General features: G+C 41.0%; 1 protein-coding gene across 1 annotated transcript in view; it reads left to right on the top strand.

Annotated features, from left to right (window-relative positions):
- LOC120548092 (girdin-like) overlaps positions 1-14,861 on the top strand; it is a 67,193-nt gene that overhangs the window by 28,596 nt on the left and 23,736 nt on the right. Inside the window, 9 exon segments of the mRNA XM_039784094.1 lie at positions 5,428-5,486; positions 5,977-6,060; positions 6,278-6,418; positions 7,476-7,648; positions 11,770-11,851; positions 12,492-12,650; positions 13,249-13,395; positions 13,560-13,704; positions 14,304-14,482. Of these exon segments, the coding sequence (XP_039640028.1) occupies positions 5,428-5,486; positions 5,977-6,060; positions 6,278-6,418; positions 7,476-7,648; positions 11,770-11,851; positions 12,492-12,650; positions 13,249-13,395; positions 13,560-13,704; positions 14,304-14,482 (1,169 nt within the window).

The following is a 14,861-nucleotide window of genomic DNA, read 5'->3' as shown; positions in this document are numbered from 1 at the left end:
CTGGCTGTGGACATGAAAGGGTTGTATGGATAAAAAAAAAAATAACTATGTGATGAAAAAATGCTTCCTGCCTCCCAGCCTGTATAGATCAATTATTGGCACAGTAGCCCCCACTGCAAAACTTTTGCTAAAACCACTTCAAGGCCTTTGGTTGTTTTTACTTTTGGAAAAGAGTGCCCACAGAGTCATAGCATTTGTGTGCACCTCTTCAAATGTAATCATCAGCTCTTCAAAGTGAATTGTTTCCAGCCTCAGCTGGCAGCGCATGTTGATATTTGTACCTTTTTTATTTTTAAGCAGATGAAATAGCTTCTGAATCCCTGTCCTCCCTCAGCTGCATTTGTCACACTTTCACCACAGCCATTGCTGTTATTTTTTGGCTTTTCATCACTTTTCAATGGTCACAGTTACCTCTTTAATTTTCATACGGCCCCACAAGGATGAAGGGTAAATAAGCGGACAATAGCAGACTGCAGTGAGTACACACGCTGTTGTGTTTGACTGGGTTTCTGTTTCATGCAATGAAAACATGGTTGTTAATTTACCTTTAGCGGTAAAAAAATACACCACTGCTCTGCAAAATACACAGTAAAAACAGGTTTTTGTAAGTGTTTTTGAATGGGTTATTCTAAGTATTTGTTCTACTACTAGTGATAACGACCATCGGCAGCATACTCCATAACTCCTAAACAGCTTTGTTTTGGCGATAGAATTTAATTAATTCCTCTCAATGCTGCTTTCCATAATAACCCAGTCTAGCAATTTTGAAGCCAATAGGGAATCTTTCATGAACAGAACTCCCAAAATAATGTCTGCTGTTTGGATTTCGAAGCAGTGCATTTCTGAAGATCTACTGTGCGTACAGCAACTTGAAAATCTTCCAGATCTACTGCGTTACACAACAGCCTTACACATTTCTGAAGTGAATATTAAGTCGACCCAACACAGACAAGAGTGGAGGGCAGCTCCGGGCAAGTGGACCAGAGCAGGCAGAAAGCATTAGACGGCATTCCTCAGGGTTTCTTTTGCCCTTTACCCTCTGGCTTGTCAGATAATCAGTCAGTCAGTCAGACAAGCGGTGGCTGTGGAGTCTGGATCTCTGGCTCAGCTGCTGCCAGCTGAAAGTCATTGGCCATGTGGCTTTTATTATGCTCTCATTAGGGGGCAGGGGACGACTCTGCATGTGTGTGAGTGCGTGCACGTGTGTATGTGTTTAGTTGTTGGATGGGGGAGGGGTGTCTTCAAAACAGTGAACAGTGGAAATGCACTGTAGTACCCCCCCCAGGCTCTGATTTACTTTAGTCTGCCTTGTATACATGCATACTGAGATGCACAGGCACACGCACTCTTGTGCATGCAAGTCGTGTTTAGTAAGTATGCTTTTGTTTAGTCGGTCTTAAAGCCTGTGAATTTTTAAGCGGTGATCGGTTCTGATCTTCTGAAAACTTAAGTCCTTCCCTCTCACCCCAAAATGTCAGATGTTGGTCTGTAGCTGCCTCACTCAAGTCTCTTGCAGACTACAAAAAGACTACAAAAACCTGTCTCCACTACTACTGACGGAGAACACTGCACAGTTGACAGATCACCATATGCAAATTTCAGATGCAGTCTATATTTTTTGTCTTTTTATAAATCTAAATAAATTTAAGCCTAAATATGGCCAAACATATGGATGACACAAATCAAAATGTAGTTTTAGATAAACACGAGCAGAATTAATTTTAAACCATAGCAACAAGTAACTGGACACAAGACAACTGTTGACAGCTGACGGAAAGCATTAACTGAGGGATTTGACAGTTGTGTGCATATGCAAAGGAGTAACTTTTCTAGTAAAAATAGCAGGCCTGACTTTATTCGGAACTAAACAGTGTTCCATGCAGGCGACTGTTTTGTGTGTTTATACAGTCTGTGTTCACAGTGTTGTGGTGTCCATTGTTTCCATAAGAAAGAATAGAATAGACAGGATTGTTTGTGTGTACGAAGATGAAGCCAAAAGTGCTGGGTTGGCTAAGTTATAGACTGAAACAATGAATATAAACGGGAGAAAATGCCAATTTGACAAATATGTTTTTTTTTGTGTTTTATCCTTTTTCTTTGTTATGCTCATTTTTAGCTGGTTGTATAAAGGCAGACTGTGTAGCGTGCACTGTTGCTCAGGACACTGACCTCCGCTCCGGGCTGTCTGTCTTTGATGTCACTTGACACTCCATTTGTCTTATGAAGCACAAATGCCCTGAAATAATCTGAAAACAAGGTTCAGCCAACTCGGTCCTCTGCTCCAGTGAGATGGGCTGAATATACTCTGGCATGCTGTCAAAGCAATATCAGATTGCTTGTACCAGTTTCACCACTGACATGCAAGTCATCGGGTCCTCAATGACTCTTTCATCATGGAAGAAGAGAGGGTTGAAGCAGTTGATTGCACATGTACACAGCCACACATTTGTTTTAGTTTTTTATTCGCTCACATCCTCACACAGATAAACAATGGCATTGCAGGAAGAAGGGTTAGTCACTGTCCGTTTGACCTCTTGTTTCCTGCTGGGAGGATAGAGCAGGGAGGAGGGACAGGAGGTGAAAAAGGATGCCTAGATGAGTGAATGCAAACACTCGGGAGGCGCAGATGATTTGTAACAATGTTGAAGGAAGGAAGGAAGGATGGGTGGGTGCGTTTTGCTGGGAATAAATGGATGGATGAAATGTGTGTGTAAAAGGGGAGGAAGAGAGGTAGGGAGAAAAGATGCGGCTAGCAGAGAGGCTGGTGCGTCTCCTTTTAAGCCTCCTTTCTGCTGCTGCTGGAGAGCGATTCTCTTTTCTATTTTCAACCTTGCCTCTTTGCCTTCCTCCTGCTCTTTCTCTCTCTTGGTTTCTCTATTTCTATATCCATCCCTTGTGTTTGTGTTGCTTGTGCTCTGTGGTGCTTTCCCTTTTCCTTTCATCTCTCCCTCTTACTGTTTCTCCCTCTTGTTCCCCCCTCTCTAGCTGTATAAATTATTTATCCTATGAAGGTCCTTATCTTTTCTACGTTGCCTCAGTAGATTTGCTGAGCTAAATCCCTTCCCTGACTCGAATAGGTTCCTATGGCTCTAACAGTGTATCATTAAGCCCTGCAGCTGCAAGCAAGAATTACGTTTTATCTACCGTCATCCTTTTAGGCCCAAATTTGCTCATATTCTCTCTATATGCTTAATGTCTTTTTATATCATGAATGTGCATGTGCTAATGAGGAATTGTCTAGTGCTGACTAAGCAGAAAACAGTGATTGATAGCACACCATCAAAGCATGAATGGTGGATAGATAAAATGCAAGAAACTCAGACTTCAATTGAGTCTTTCCAATAGTGTCCCAGTTAACAACCATAAAGCCATGTAATTCATGTCTCGGTGCTACTTTTTACAATCAGTCCTCTACAGGTGCAGTTATTTGAGCAAGATAGTTATGGCTGTTGTAGGAGTGGACCTCATTAAGACGCACTATGCTTTAAAATAAGTAGTTTGACGTCTGACCACGGTGGAAGGCAAAAGTGTTTTCTACTCATCTACTGGAAAGTTTCACTGAGGCCTAGCAAAAACAAAATTCACCATGTTTCCTTGGCTGCAGTACAGAACAAATGTAATTACAGCTGAATTTCCATATCACGATAGACAAATCCAAACATTATCCAGTCTTAGTCCTAATCACATGGAGAGGAAAAAGACCGCTGCATAGCCTCAGTTTTCCACCAGCTGTAAGGCAAAATAACATGCTGTGACATCACTGATTGGGACATTGCCAAAAGTACAACATGATCAAAGTTTCAGTGTAACGAGCAGCGCAGCAGCAGGTTTCTTTCCCTTATCAGTGTTGGATTGTCCTTTTAAACTACTGGCTTGGACCTTTGATCAAGTATTAACTGTCATGAGTATATTTAGAGTCCAGCACCTCAAAGATTATGATTTAGCCTGCCACATCATGACCACATGGAGGTCTCGATTGCTAAATAACACATTGACGTGTGTGTCTCCATTGATTCAAGAGGAATGAGAGAAGGGAGATTGATTTGGGTGGAGGATTCTGTAAAATTGATGGATAGATCCTCTGTATTAGCATACTAAGCTTTTCCAAAGGAACAGCCTGGTCGTCTGTTTGCCGCTCACTAAATTGGTGCTTTACACAGACAATCTGACTCCTTTCTCCAGCATTTGTGATAATGTTGAGAAGTAGTTTTATTCATCTCATTTGATTTTCATTCAAAATCATTTGGAAAGTCCAACAAAGCATAAAGTCATGGGTCAAAATTGTCTTCCAGTACGCCAGCCATTTAGCTGTTCCTGCTCTGATGATTGGCCCATTAAACTGAGAGACCACCCTACACAGAAAACACGCTGTCACTAATCTGGATTTATTATTATTAGAGCCGGACAGTGTTAGCACTCACTACCCCCTGGGCAACGTGATGAGCTGGCTTATCGGCTCACACACACAACACACACACACACACACACACACACACACACACACACACACACACACACACACACACACACACACACACACACACACACACACACACACACACACACACACACACACTGCATATACCATACCACTTAGTCAGTGTAACACACACAGGCACCACCTGGTTTACTGCTGTTCAGCAACAAATCCCACAGATGAGCTCAGACCTGTTGAGTATGCTAGCAGCTGTTTGTGCGGGTCAGTGGTTTCTGCCAATATGTCTTAACATGTGGAAGAGAACTGTAAGTTCATCCTGCCAGATCTATGCACAGTGGAAAACTCTGTGGCACTGTTACTAGAGGAGGGGGTTTTATTAGGGGGAAATTGTAACAACCTAGGAATCTAAGTTAATTGGTATGCCTAAGTAAATGTGGGATAGATGGATGATTTTTCCAAGGTGGCACCTCAAATGTTTTTTTTTTTTGTTTTTTTTTTATTGGAAAATACATTTGAACAGAGCAGGCACATGAGTAAGATCCCACCTGCCTAGAAGTCACCTGCTATAATATATATATAATTGTATAGCTCTAACTGAAAAAATGGCAATGTTTAATTACAAAGCACTTTGTAAGACTTCATTGTAAAGAAGGGGGCTTTACAAATGTAATCAAGTCAGTTATTTCCCTTCATCAATCACCAGGTCTCTCATTTTGCGGTAAAGTGCTTGAGGCAAAGGTTTCTACTGCTATCAATAAAACCCATTAATAGAATTTATTCATTAACCTCCGTGTGTTTTGACTCCTCCTTAAACCCCAAAATCTGATTGAACAGAATGTCAGACAAGACAAAACCGAAACAAGACTACATTTAATGGTTGCAAATTGTTTATTTTGACAGTCATTTTGTTTGGTGTCTCATGCAGACATACTTTAAGCGGTTTGGCTGTAGTTATAATACTCTTTATCTTTGTGTTTTGTTTTCTTTAGAGCAAGGTCTGGAGGAGATGAAAAAACTCTTGCTGCTGCTACTAGGCTGTGCTGTCCAGGTAAGAGCACAGTTTAGTCCACTTAAACAGCTGTGTATGTAATTCCGGTTTCAAGGAATAAGAACCAAGCAAGTTCATAATCAATGGCAATGGAACTCTGAGAGACATTTTGTGCCTGTGATTCCTGATTTGAAAATCTCAATACTATAAAGGATCCCACCCCATGATCTTATGTATGTTGTGAAGGTTTTCAACTGAGCTAGTTATTGAAATTTTCATTACTTTTATTGGCCATCTCGTACCAATTTAATTCCAAAGACCATTTGGTTCAGCCTCCCCTGATTACAGACAAATAACTCTGCAGTAGGCCGGGGTATTTATCGGCTACAGGTCTGATCGGCAGTGATGGCAACAGGCAACCGGGTGGACACGCTAATCGTCCTTACAGCCTACATCCAGTGCAAAGAGAGGAACATGGTCTTTGTCTGATCTCTTTAACATTACAAAAATGTCTTTCTCCATCTCTTCTCCCTCCTTCCTCTGTTTACAGTGCGAGAAGAAGGAAGAGTATATTGAGCGTATCCAGACTCTGGACTTTGACACCAAAGCTGCCATAGCATCCCACATCCAAGAGGTATTTCTTCTTCATAGAAAACAAAACTGGAGAGAATTAAGATATTTAACCTCCTAGACCTCCTTTAGCTCAATTACCACTCATCTTATGGACAATATGCTAATATTGGAATAATGAATTGATAAATGTACCAGTCTGACAAGGTGTTATGAATGCAAAATGTGTTCTCTACATCAGGGACAAAATCTTGTTATTGATGGTATTATGTTGATTTTAGGTGACTCATAATCAGGAGAACGTAGTGGACATGCAGTGGTTGGAAAGTGGGGAAATGCCTCCTGAAGACCTGGACAGCCTCTCCAGAAATCTGGCTTTTCACCTCAAACGCCTGGTGGATGAGAGGGACACACAGCTGGAGGTAATGACCTGTGTATGAAGATTGTTATAGCTTTAAGCCTTGTCGGAAATTCTTTTTATTTTCTAAAGCAACGTAAGCCAAATGGCAATAAACAAGGCCGCGCTAAGCACATCTAGGAGAGTGTGGAATATTTTGTGTTTTTTTGTTTTCTCTTTCTCTAGTTGTGGGGGGGAGTTTGTTATGAGCGGATGCGTGTTTATAGAGGTTTGTTACAGTTCTATGAACAGAACTCTGCTAATGAAAATGATAGGCTACTTGTAGTCAGCACTGTGTGGAAACTTTGCCATTTTTTGCCATTACCACAAAAGAGCAGCTTCAGGAAGTGTGTGTGTGTGTGTGTGTGTGTGTGTGTGTGTGTGTGTGTGTGTGTGTGTGTGTGTGTGTGTGTGTGTGTGTGTGTGTGTGTGTGTGTGTGTGTGTGTGTGTGTGTGTGTGTGTGTGTGTGTGTGTGTGTGTGTGTGTGTGTGTGTGTGTGTGTGTGTGTGTGTGTGTGTGTGTGTGTGTGTGTGTGTGTGTGTGTGTCATTAAATTAGTTCCCTACCCATAGGGTGCAGATGCCCACAACTGATATAGCCGATCTTTTTGTGTTTGTGTGTCAGGGGTTCTAATAGCCTCCAGATTATCACTGTGTAGTCCAGCCGCTCTCAATTAAAGTCCCATTTCCTATCACAGGCAGTAGATCAAAATAGGCTGTGTGGGACTGTGGATGTACTTTTTGCCCTAATGCGTGTGTTCTAGTTTTGTATGGTGGGGGTGCTATGGGTGGATCCATGGATCTACTCTCCTCTTTTCATCTAGTCCATGCTAGCACAATTGTTGAATCCTACTTCTAACTTTGCCATTGTAGGAAAAAGCAACACTAGTTCTGTACAGATTCCCCCAAATACAGATCCAAAAATAATTTTTGTGTTTTAACACGTTTTGGGTTTTCTTCCTGAGTCTGGCTTTGAGGAATCAAAAGTTAGCTCACACAGCCTGGCTTCTATTAATGAGCTTTTGTACTCCTATACACAGCTAGAAATCTCACTCCCTGCTCTCTTTTTTTCCCCCCATGCAGACTATAGTGGAGTTGACCCAGGAGAGAGACTGTGTGCAGCTGTCTCCACTGGCTCCCTGTCCGACCCAGTCTCCCGGAGACTCCCCCAGTATCAGGAGGACCGAAAGCCGACAGCACCTCTCAGTGGAGTTGGCTGATGCCAAGGCCAAGATCAGACGCCTTCGACAGGAACTGTGAGTGCCATAATTTGTAAATTTAAAGTTCTAATATATGGACTGCAGTGTTTCCCTTATAATTGTACCGTGAACCCTCGCCAGCCCAGCTAAATGTTTTTTTTTTTTTTTTTAAATGTCAAATCAACTCACCCACCCCCACCACCGAAAAAAAATCATTATGGTCCTGACAGGAACTCAGTATGAGCGTGTGCTCTTAGTTGTTATTGTGAGTTTGAAGCATGAGGCTTAATACAACAACGGAACTCACAGTTGTGATGTCACACACACAGCCCAAGAGAGCCTCACACCACATCCCATCACTCTCACAAACCTTGGTGAGGCATTTAAAATTTTGCCTATGAATAATAGAGCTTCCTTTTTTAAAGTGCTATAATCCCTTTCCAGACAAAGGCTTAATGGTCAACACGGATCACTTAGAAGAAAGGGAGCACATTCTGACAAGGGGAAGCATTTAAATGTTGCACAAACATTACATCTAATCTAAAAAGACCGGCTGGCGTCATGAGGTCGGTCTCGATACTGAATGCTTTGATAGAAACTGTTTTGTAAGAAGGTTAATAGGTGTTGCGAACTTCATAGTCTATCCTTGTATTTTAATGATGGTCTGCATCAGGTCCGATTAATGTGTAATTCTTTTATCATGGGAATCATTTGCATGCTTGAGTGGATCTGATTTCCAGACGAGAGGGCTATTCATCACCTTAGCAAGTAGAAAAATGTATTCAAACAAGTCATCTATGCTAATTTTAGCTCCTAGTGATCCTGATGATTTGGAAATGGCCTAGGTCATATTTGAATGTGGTATCATTCTGCCCTTTTATTTTGCAGTAGATATTGTTCTCTTCTCCTTTGACCAATAGGCAGTGGCATGTGTGAGGGCTTAATGCAAACAACTATTGATTATAACTCAGAATTGAGTTCAGGTCACTCTCTGCTTGGTCTTAGAAAAGAGGGAAAAGCATCTCTCCTTGAGTGAGCCTAAATTAATTTATTGTAGTACTCGTGCTGAACAGGTCTGACATTCATCACTGTAGACCTCTCCCTTATACTTCCTTGACCTATATTATGACGATTTCTTCATTATATCTAAATAGGGCTACAAAACAACACCCGACAGGCCAATGAGTTATTGTTTGTTGGTTGCCATAGTATTATTTACTTGTTGCTGTGAATGGCCAGGGATAAGGGACAAAAAGGGCTTGATGGCAGTCCGAGCTGATGTGGTCTGGTCACATGATTGCGGTTTCTTCTCTAAGGCAGAATAGGAGTGTGTTTATTGTGTCTGGGTGCATGCACATGCACAGATATTGTCTCTGCATACAAATATGTGTGTAGATCAGAGCCAGGGGTTATGGTTCAGTGTTCCCACAGTGGTCTGTTTGTTAATGTTTCTGAGTCTTGTCTGCTTCTTCTCCTCCTGTTCAAGCTCAGACACACACACACACACTGCATTTATATATGGAACACATTTAGAGTCATATTAGAGCTGCTTTTCCTTAGTGACTATATTTTGTACTGCTTTCTTTCATCTGCCTCTAAATGTCTCTTATTGGCTTTACTTATAGATATGTTGTATCTGGGTTGTTTTTCAGCACACTCACGGATATTTCACAACATAATTGTAGCAATGGCAAATCTTCACCCATTAACCGTTAGTAATGTCTGGGTTTGGGGTCATACAGCATATACAACTTGAATGCCAGTAGATCATTAACTGCTCCAAATCCTAACTAACTCAGTGAGATGAATGGCAGGAATGTTCTGTAATGCTGGAATTGGTCACAACCAAACTTAATGTGCACATTTTGTTCTAGACTGATTGTTAGTATTTTAAACCAGTCCGCTGTATTGTAATCCTCACTTAACCAACGCATGTTTCTGCAGGACTAATTAAGACATTATAAACATTAATTGTTTACTTTTAATTTATTGTAGGTAAGGGAGATTTTTTTTCATTCGTCATGTTTGATGATGTATTTTTAATTTTTTTCACTGAGGAGTACAGGTACATCCCAATGTTCCATACTATTATAGTTAAGAAACAGTTCAAAATATTACAGAGGAAATGTTTGGTAATGTTTATCACAAAAGCTGCATTTTTATATATACAGCACATATAAGTATGGGAGGTGGGTGTAGACAAATGTGAGCTGTTTTTGCTGTTGATGTGATATTCGATGGCTTACAACAGCATTTATTGTTGTAACTTCATATTTAATGTATACACTATGTATAAGTATTAAAATACTTTTTGGTGGTTCCCAGAAAGACAAGGATCTGTTTTTGAATAGGGCAAAGATTTAGGGTTACAAAAAAAATATAATGTGTCTAACTGGGTACCAGTACATGTACTAGACTAGGAACAAAGGTTGCATTTGTTTCTTGGCTTTTCAAATATAGCAGTGCATACAAGGCATGTAAAACCATTAACATAAGCAGCAGAGCCAGCTGCGTCCATAATATGAGCCCAAAACTAATCTGCCATGCTAGAGTTGACAGGTGTTTAGAAAAGGGGAGTTGCATGGGGACGGGAGGGGCTACAGGAGGTGAAGGGGGTTAACTGATGAAACAAAACCAGAAATGGGTAAAGTGACATCGGGCCTGCATATTAACTACAGCTGTGGGAGGAAGGAGGATATAAATGAAAGAAAATAAGAGGTAAATAAGGGTGCCTTTTTTCTTATTGAGATGCACCCAGAGTCTCTAGAGAGCTGTAATCAAATAGGCCATCAGATGTTCAGTGGAGCGGTGTCTCTCTCTCTCTCACACACACACACACACACACACACACACACACACACACACACACACACACACACACACACACACACACACACACACACACACACACACACACAGAACAGTATCTCAGGAATGTAGTCGTTTTCCTTAAAAGTTTGACACATTCTCCCTCTATGGTAGGAGCCTGGAGAATTTGCACACACAAATACACACTAACAGCAAATGTCAGGCTGCCTGATTTTGCTGTCATCTAAACAAATGGATTCAGGATCGTGTTAGATAGCAGATAGCAAGACCCTACTATTAAGAGTGAAAGAATGACATTTAATTCTGTTTGGTACCGCTTGCGCAACCAAAACTTTATTCTCTCCTTTTCTGATCTTATGTGTTGTAGAGGTTTCTCCAGAATAAGGGTTTAGGGGGCAGATTTGCATATATTTACCCCTGAAGGTAGTCACAGGGTACTATGTTTTCTTCAGTTGTTTTTAACTGCTGTCTTTCCCCTTTCTGTTTGTCATTGTGTGCCGAGGGTGATGTCCAACAGAAGAAGGTTGTTTATTTGTAGCAAAATTCAAAGCAGGACACAAAAAAGTCCTGTTCCGAGTCCTGATCATCACAGTTCAGACTTCAGACACAATAGGCTATTTTTACATAAGAAAATGGGTTGTTGTGTTTATTGATCAACATTTGAGTTGCTGATTTTTATAACTTGCTAACAAAGTCCAATGAAGCCTAATGGGATGTTGCATTTGCTATGATTTAATGCTGACTCAATAGCCTCCAAATAGTAAAGTAAGATTGCTTTTAAATATTTTTAGTTGAGCCTTTAGTTCACACTTTAGTCTGACTATGTAACCCAGTTTAAATGCTAAAACTGTATACTCTTGCATGACTAATAGCAATCATTTACTGAAACAGGCCAAACTATTAGCAAAATGCCAAACTAGAGACACTAAAGTACTAAAAGTAAAGTTAAGATGGTGAAGCTATTCAGGCAGATTATTTAAAATGTAACTATTCTGTGCAACTATGTTAATAGGTCACTACCATTAAATGGTTTAGCTGCAAGCTTTGAAATGGAAACAGCCCTAAAGGACTGTCCTTGTCTGAATTGGTACGCACACATGCACGCACACATGATGCACACACAAAAAAAAAACTATTTGTGCAGTGTAAGCCTTAATTCTAATCACACAAGCAGAGACACATAACATCATATTTTTCTTGCTTTTTTGCTGCAGAGAAATATGTATATTACTCTACCTCCTGGCATTCTTTCTCTCCTTCCTCTCTTTAGGTTACATCCTCTGACCTTTTTTTTTCCATTTTCTCTTTTTTTTTTTTTTAACTCCTCTCCCTCCCTGCCTCTTTTTCAGAGAGGAGAAGAGTGAGCAGCTTTTGGACACCAGGCAGGAGCTTGAGAACATGGAAGTGGAGCTCAAAAGGCTTCAGCAAGAGGTAACTCAACAAGTCACAGCGATCCTCACACCTCCACAACACAGAAACATTCATATGACATCATCTCTCCTTCACCTGCTGCTCCCTCCTCTTTTTAAGTTCATTGTTTCTGCAGTGCTGCCAGGCTTTAATCAGCTAGCTAGTGACTTAGCTCATTAAAGGCTATTACAGCTATTTTTAGTTGAGCAACAGGCTCACATGGCTTTTGATTTGGAGTGGGCGGCAGGCTGACTGCTTAACAAAAGCGGGCTTTCCACACAAACAAACGTAGCCTACATGTGTCATTAGTATGAGGGGGAAAAAAATTAGATTTTAACTGTGTCGGGCTCGGGTCGGGCTCGGACACAAATTTCTTAGCGTGTATGTATGCATGCTTGTGATAATTGATAGTGTGGATAGAGTTTGTTCAGTTCTTTATCTGTTTATGTAACAGACAAGACTTGGGCTGTTAGTTATTCATAGATAATCTAGTAGTCCTACAAGATTACAGTCCACTGACTTGTAAAACATCTGTAGCTTTTGATTCATGATTGTATATCTGTTTACATACTTTGTTCATGCGAGTCCTCCCTTATCCATACACTTGTACATATGCATATCCACATATTCATGCTCTATATTTGGCTGTCAACTCCCGCAGAGCTACCAGTTACTGTCGGACGCTCGGTCGGCTCGGGCCTACCGTGATGAGCTGGACGCACTCCGAGAGAAAGCAATCCGTGTCGACAAACTGGAGAGCGAGCTGAGCCGATACAAAGAGAGACTTCACGACATTGAGTTTTACAAGGCCAGAGTCGAGGTACACAACTGAACGCACAGAGCATTACTTCAATCCATGAAGACAGTGTTCCTTAAAGGACACCCCCGGGATACTTTGTAATGTCAGCTACCTCATCATGTAGCTGACATTAAAAGAACCAGCTATTCCTTGAAACATAAACAAGTCTTAATAATAATAGTTCAAACTGGCCATGTTATGAACAGCATGCAAGCAACATGTGACCAATATGCGAGCCCCTAGCAGCTGTCCATACTGCATAATCTCATGATTCAAGTTTGTTTATTTATTTATTTATTTTTTATTTTTTTTCACCATACATACATACATACATACATAGTATCTACACCATTTAAGTATTAACTTTATATTTGTATATTTAACTATAATCATTATTCTAGACAACCCTTTGTATTTTGGTGCAAACCTTTTTACAAAGATAAAACTTCTTTTTACTACTGCTCATTTTATTAATACTGTTACTACTGATTCCAGTAATTCTACTGATATTAAAAGTAATAATAAAAAAGATCTCCAAAATAATGCTTTTGTACTAGCTTTAGTGTTTTATGTTTTGTTGTTCAACTTGTATTCTCTGCTGACGTGGTGGTTTCTGTAGGAGCTGAAGGAGGACAACCAGGTCCTGTTGGAGACTAAGAGCATGTTGGAGGAGCAGCTGGATGCTAGCCGTACCCGCTCCGACAAACTGCACCTCCTGGAGAAAGAGAGTCTGCAGCTCAAATCCAAGATCCACGACCTGGAGATGGTGAGATGACAGGTTTATAAGATCAGTGTGATGAGTGTTGGAGCTAGACAAGCTGGGGTTCAGTGGTAGGGGTAAAAACAAAACTGAGTAAAATCGGCAGAGGCAGTCATTTCAGCAGTCGTGTGTTCATCATTTGTTTATCTATATCTCTCTGTTATCTCCAGGAGCGGGACATGGACCGTAAGCGTATGGAGGAGCTGTTGGAGGAGAACCTTGTGCTTGAGATGGCCCAGAAACAGAGCATGGATGAGTCCCTGCACCTTGGCTGGGAGCTGGAGCAACTATCCAAGACACCAGATCTGACTGAAGGTAAGAAGATGGAGCGAAGGATCTTTCTAAAAGCAGAGAACGAGAACAAGTTTCTGTATTTTGACCGAAAGTAAAAAAAAAAATGGGACAAATAGGAGTGTCAAGGAAAGCAAAGAACAGGATATGGAGTTAAAATATCATCCAGTTGACAGTCATCTGAGTTGAACAGGTTGAAGACTTCAGTAGGCCAACACACCAGGCTTTGCTTATTGGCTCTTGACCCTGGCATCATCCCCATGGCCTTTCTGTATTTGCCAGCCTCCACTGTGTATTTCTTGTCACTTTGTTAAATCCTGTAATTATATTCAGTGGCTCTTGGAGGATAATCTGTGCGTTTGGATTATAAAAGCTATTAAGAGGTTTAACTAGCCAGGGATCTGGATAAAGACTTTGTGTTGTGTGTTTGTTAAAATGACACTTTAAAAGCTTTAAGACATGCAAGGTTAGACCCTTGGGCTTTGTGTTTATTTTTTGATGGATTTATTTATCTGTGGTTTAGACTTCGAACACCAAAAGTCTAAACAGAACTTTGATTTATTTGTTAGTATTTGTTAAACCATTGATGTAGAATCCACATCTTCTTGCCGTCATTGAATTAGCCCCTCAGAAGTCTCTGGGCGAGGAGGTGAATGAGCTGACCTCGAGCCGCCTGTTGAAGCTGGAGAAAGACAACCAGACCCTGCTGAAGACTGTGGAGGAGCTCAGAGGAGCAGCCAGTCAGGACACCGTGACAAAGCTGGCCAAAGTCAGCCAGGAAAACCAGAGACTGAACCAGAAAGTAAGCAATGGACTGTGCATTTAAGTGTTTTTTTTTTTTCTGGTTGGGTAAGGGTTAGGTTAGTCTCGCATTGCCTAGTCTGGCTTTGCAACACCCTCCTCCATAGCACACTGAAAGAGGGTCCGGCCACTCCACATAGCATTCCGGGATGGGAGGAAAACATGCTCTGGTTTATTGGCATTTCTTTAAAACAATCACAATCGTCATGGGCGGCGCTAAGCTCCGCACGGAGCTGCTGCAAAATAACCTCGGGAAGGAACTTGTTTTAAACTTTTGACTCAAAAGTTGTTTTAGTCGTGCAACAGAAAACTGTGATTGGACAGATAGTCTAGCTAGCTGTCTGGATTTACCCTGCAGAGATCTGAGGAGCAGTAAACCA

Source organism: Perca fluviatilis, chromosome 19, assembly GCF_010015445.1.
Source record: "Perca fluviatilis chromosome 19, GENO_Pfluv_1.0, whole genome shotgun sequence".
NCBI lineage: Eukaryota > Metazoa > Chordata > Actinopteri > Perciformes > Percidae > Perca > Perca fluviatilis.
This window is presented reverse-complemented; position numbering and strand designations above follow the sequence as displayed.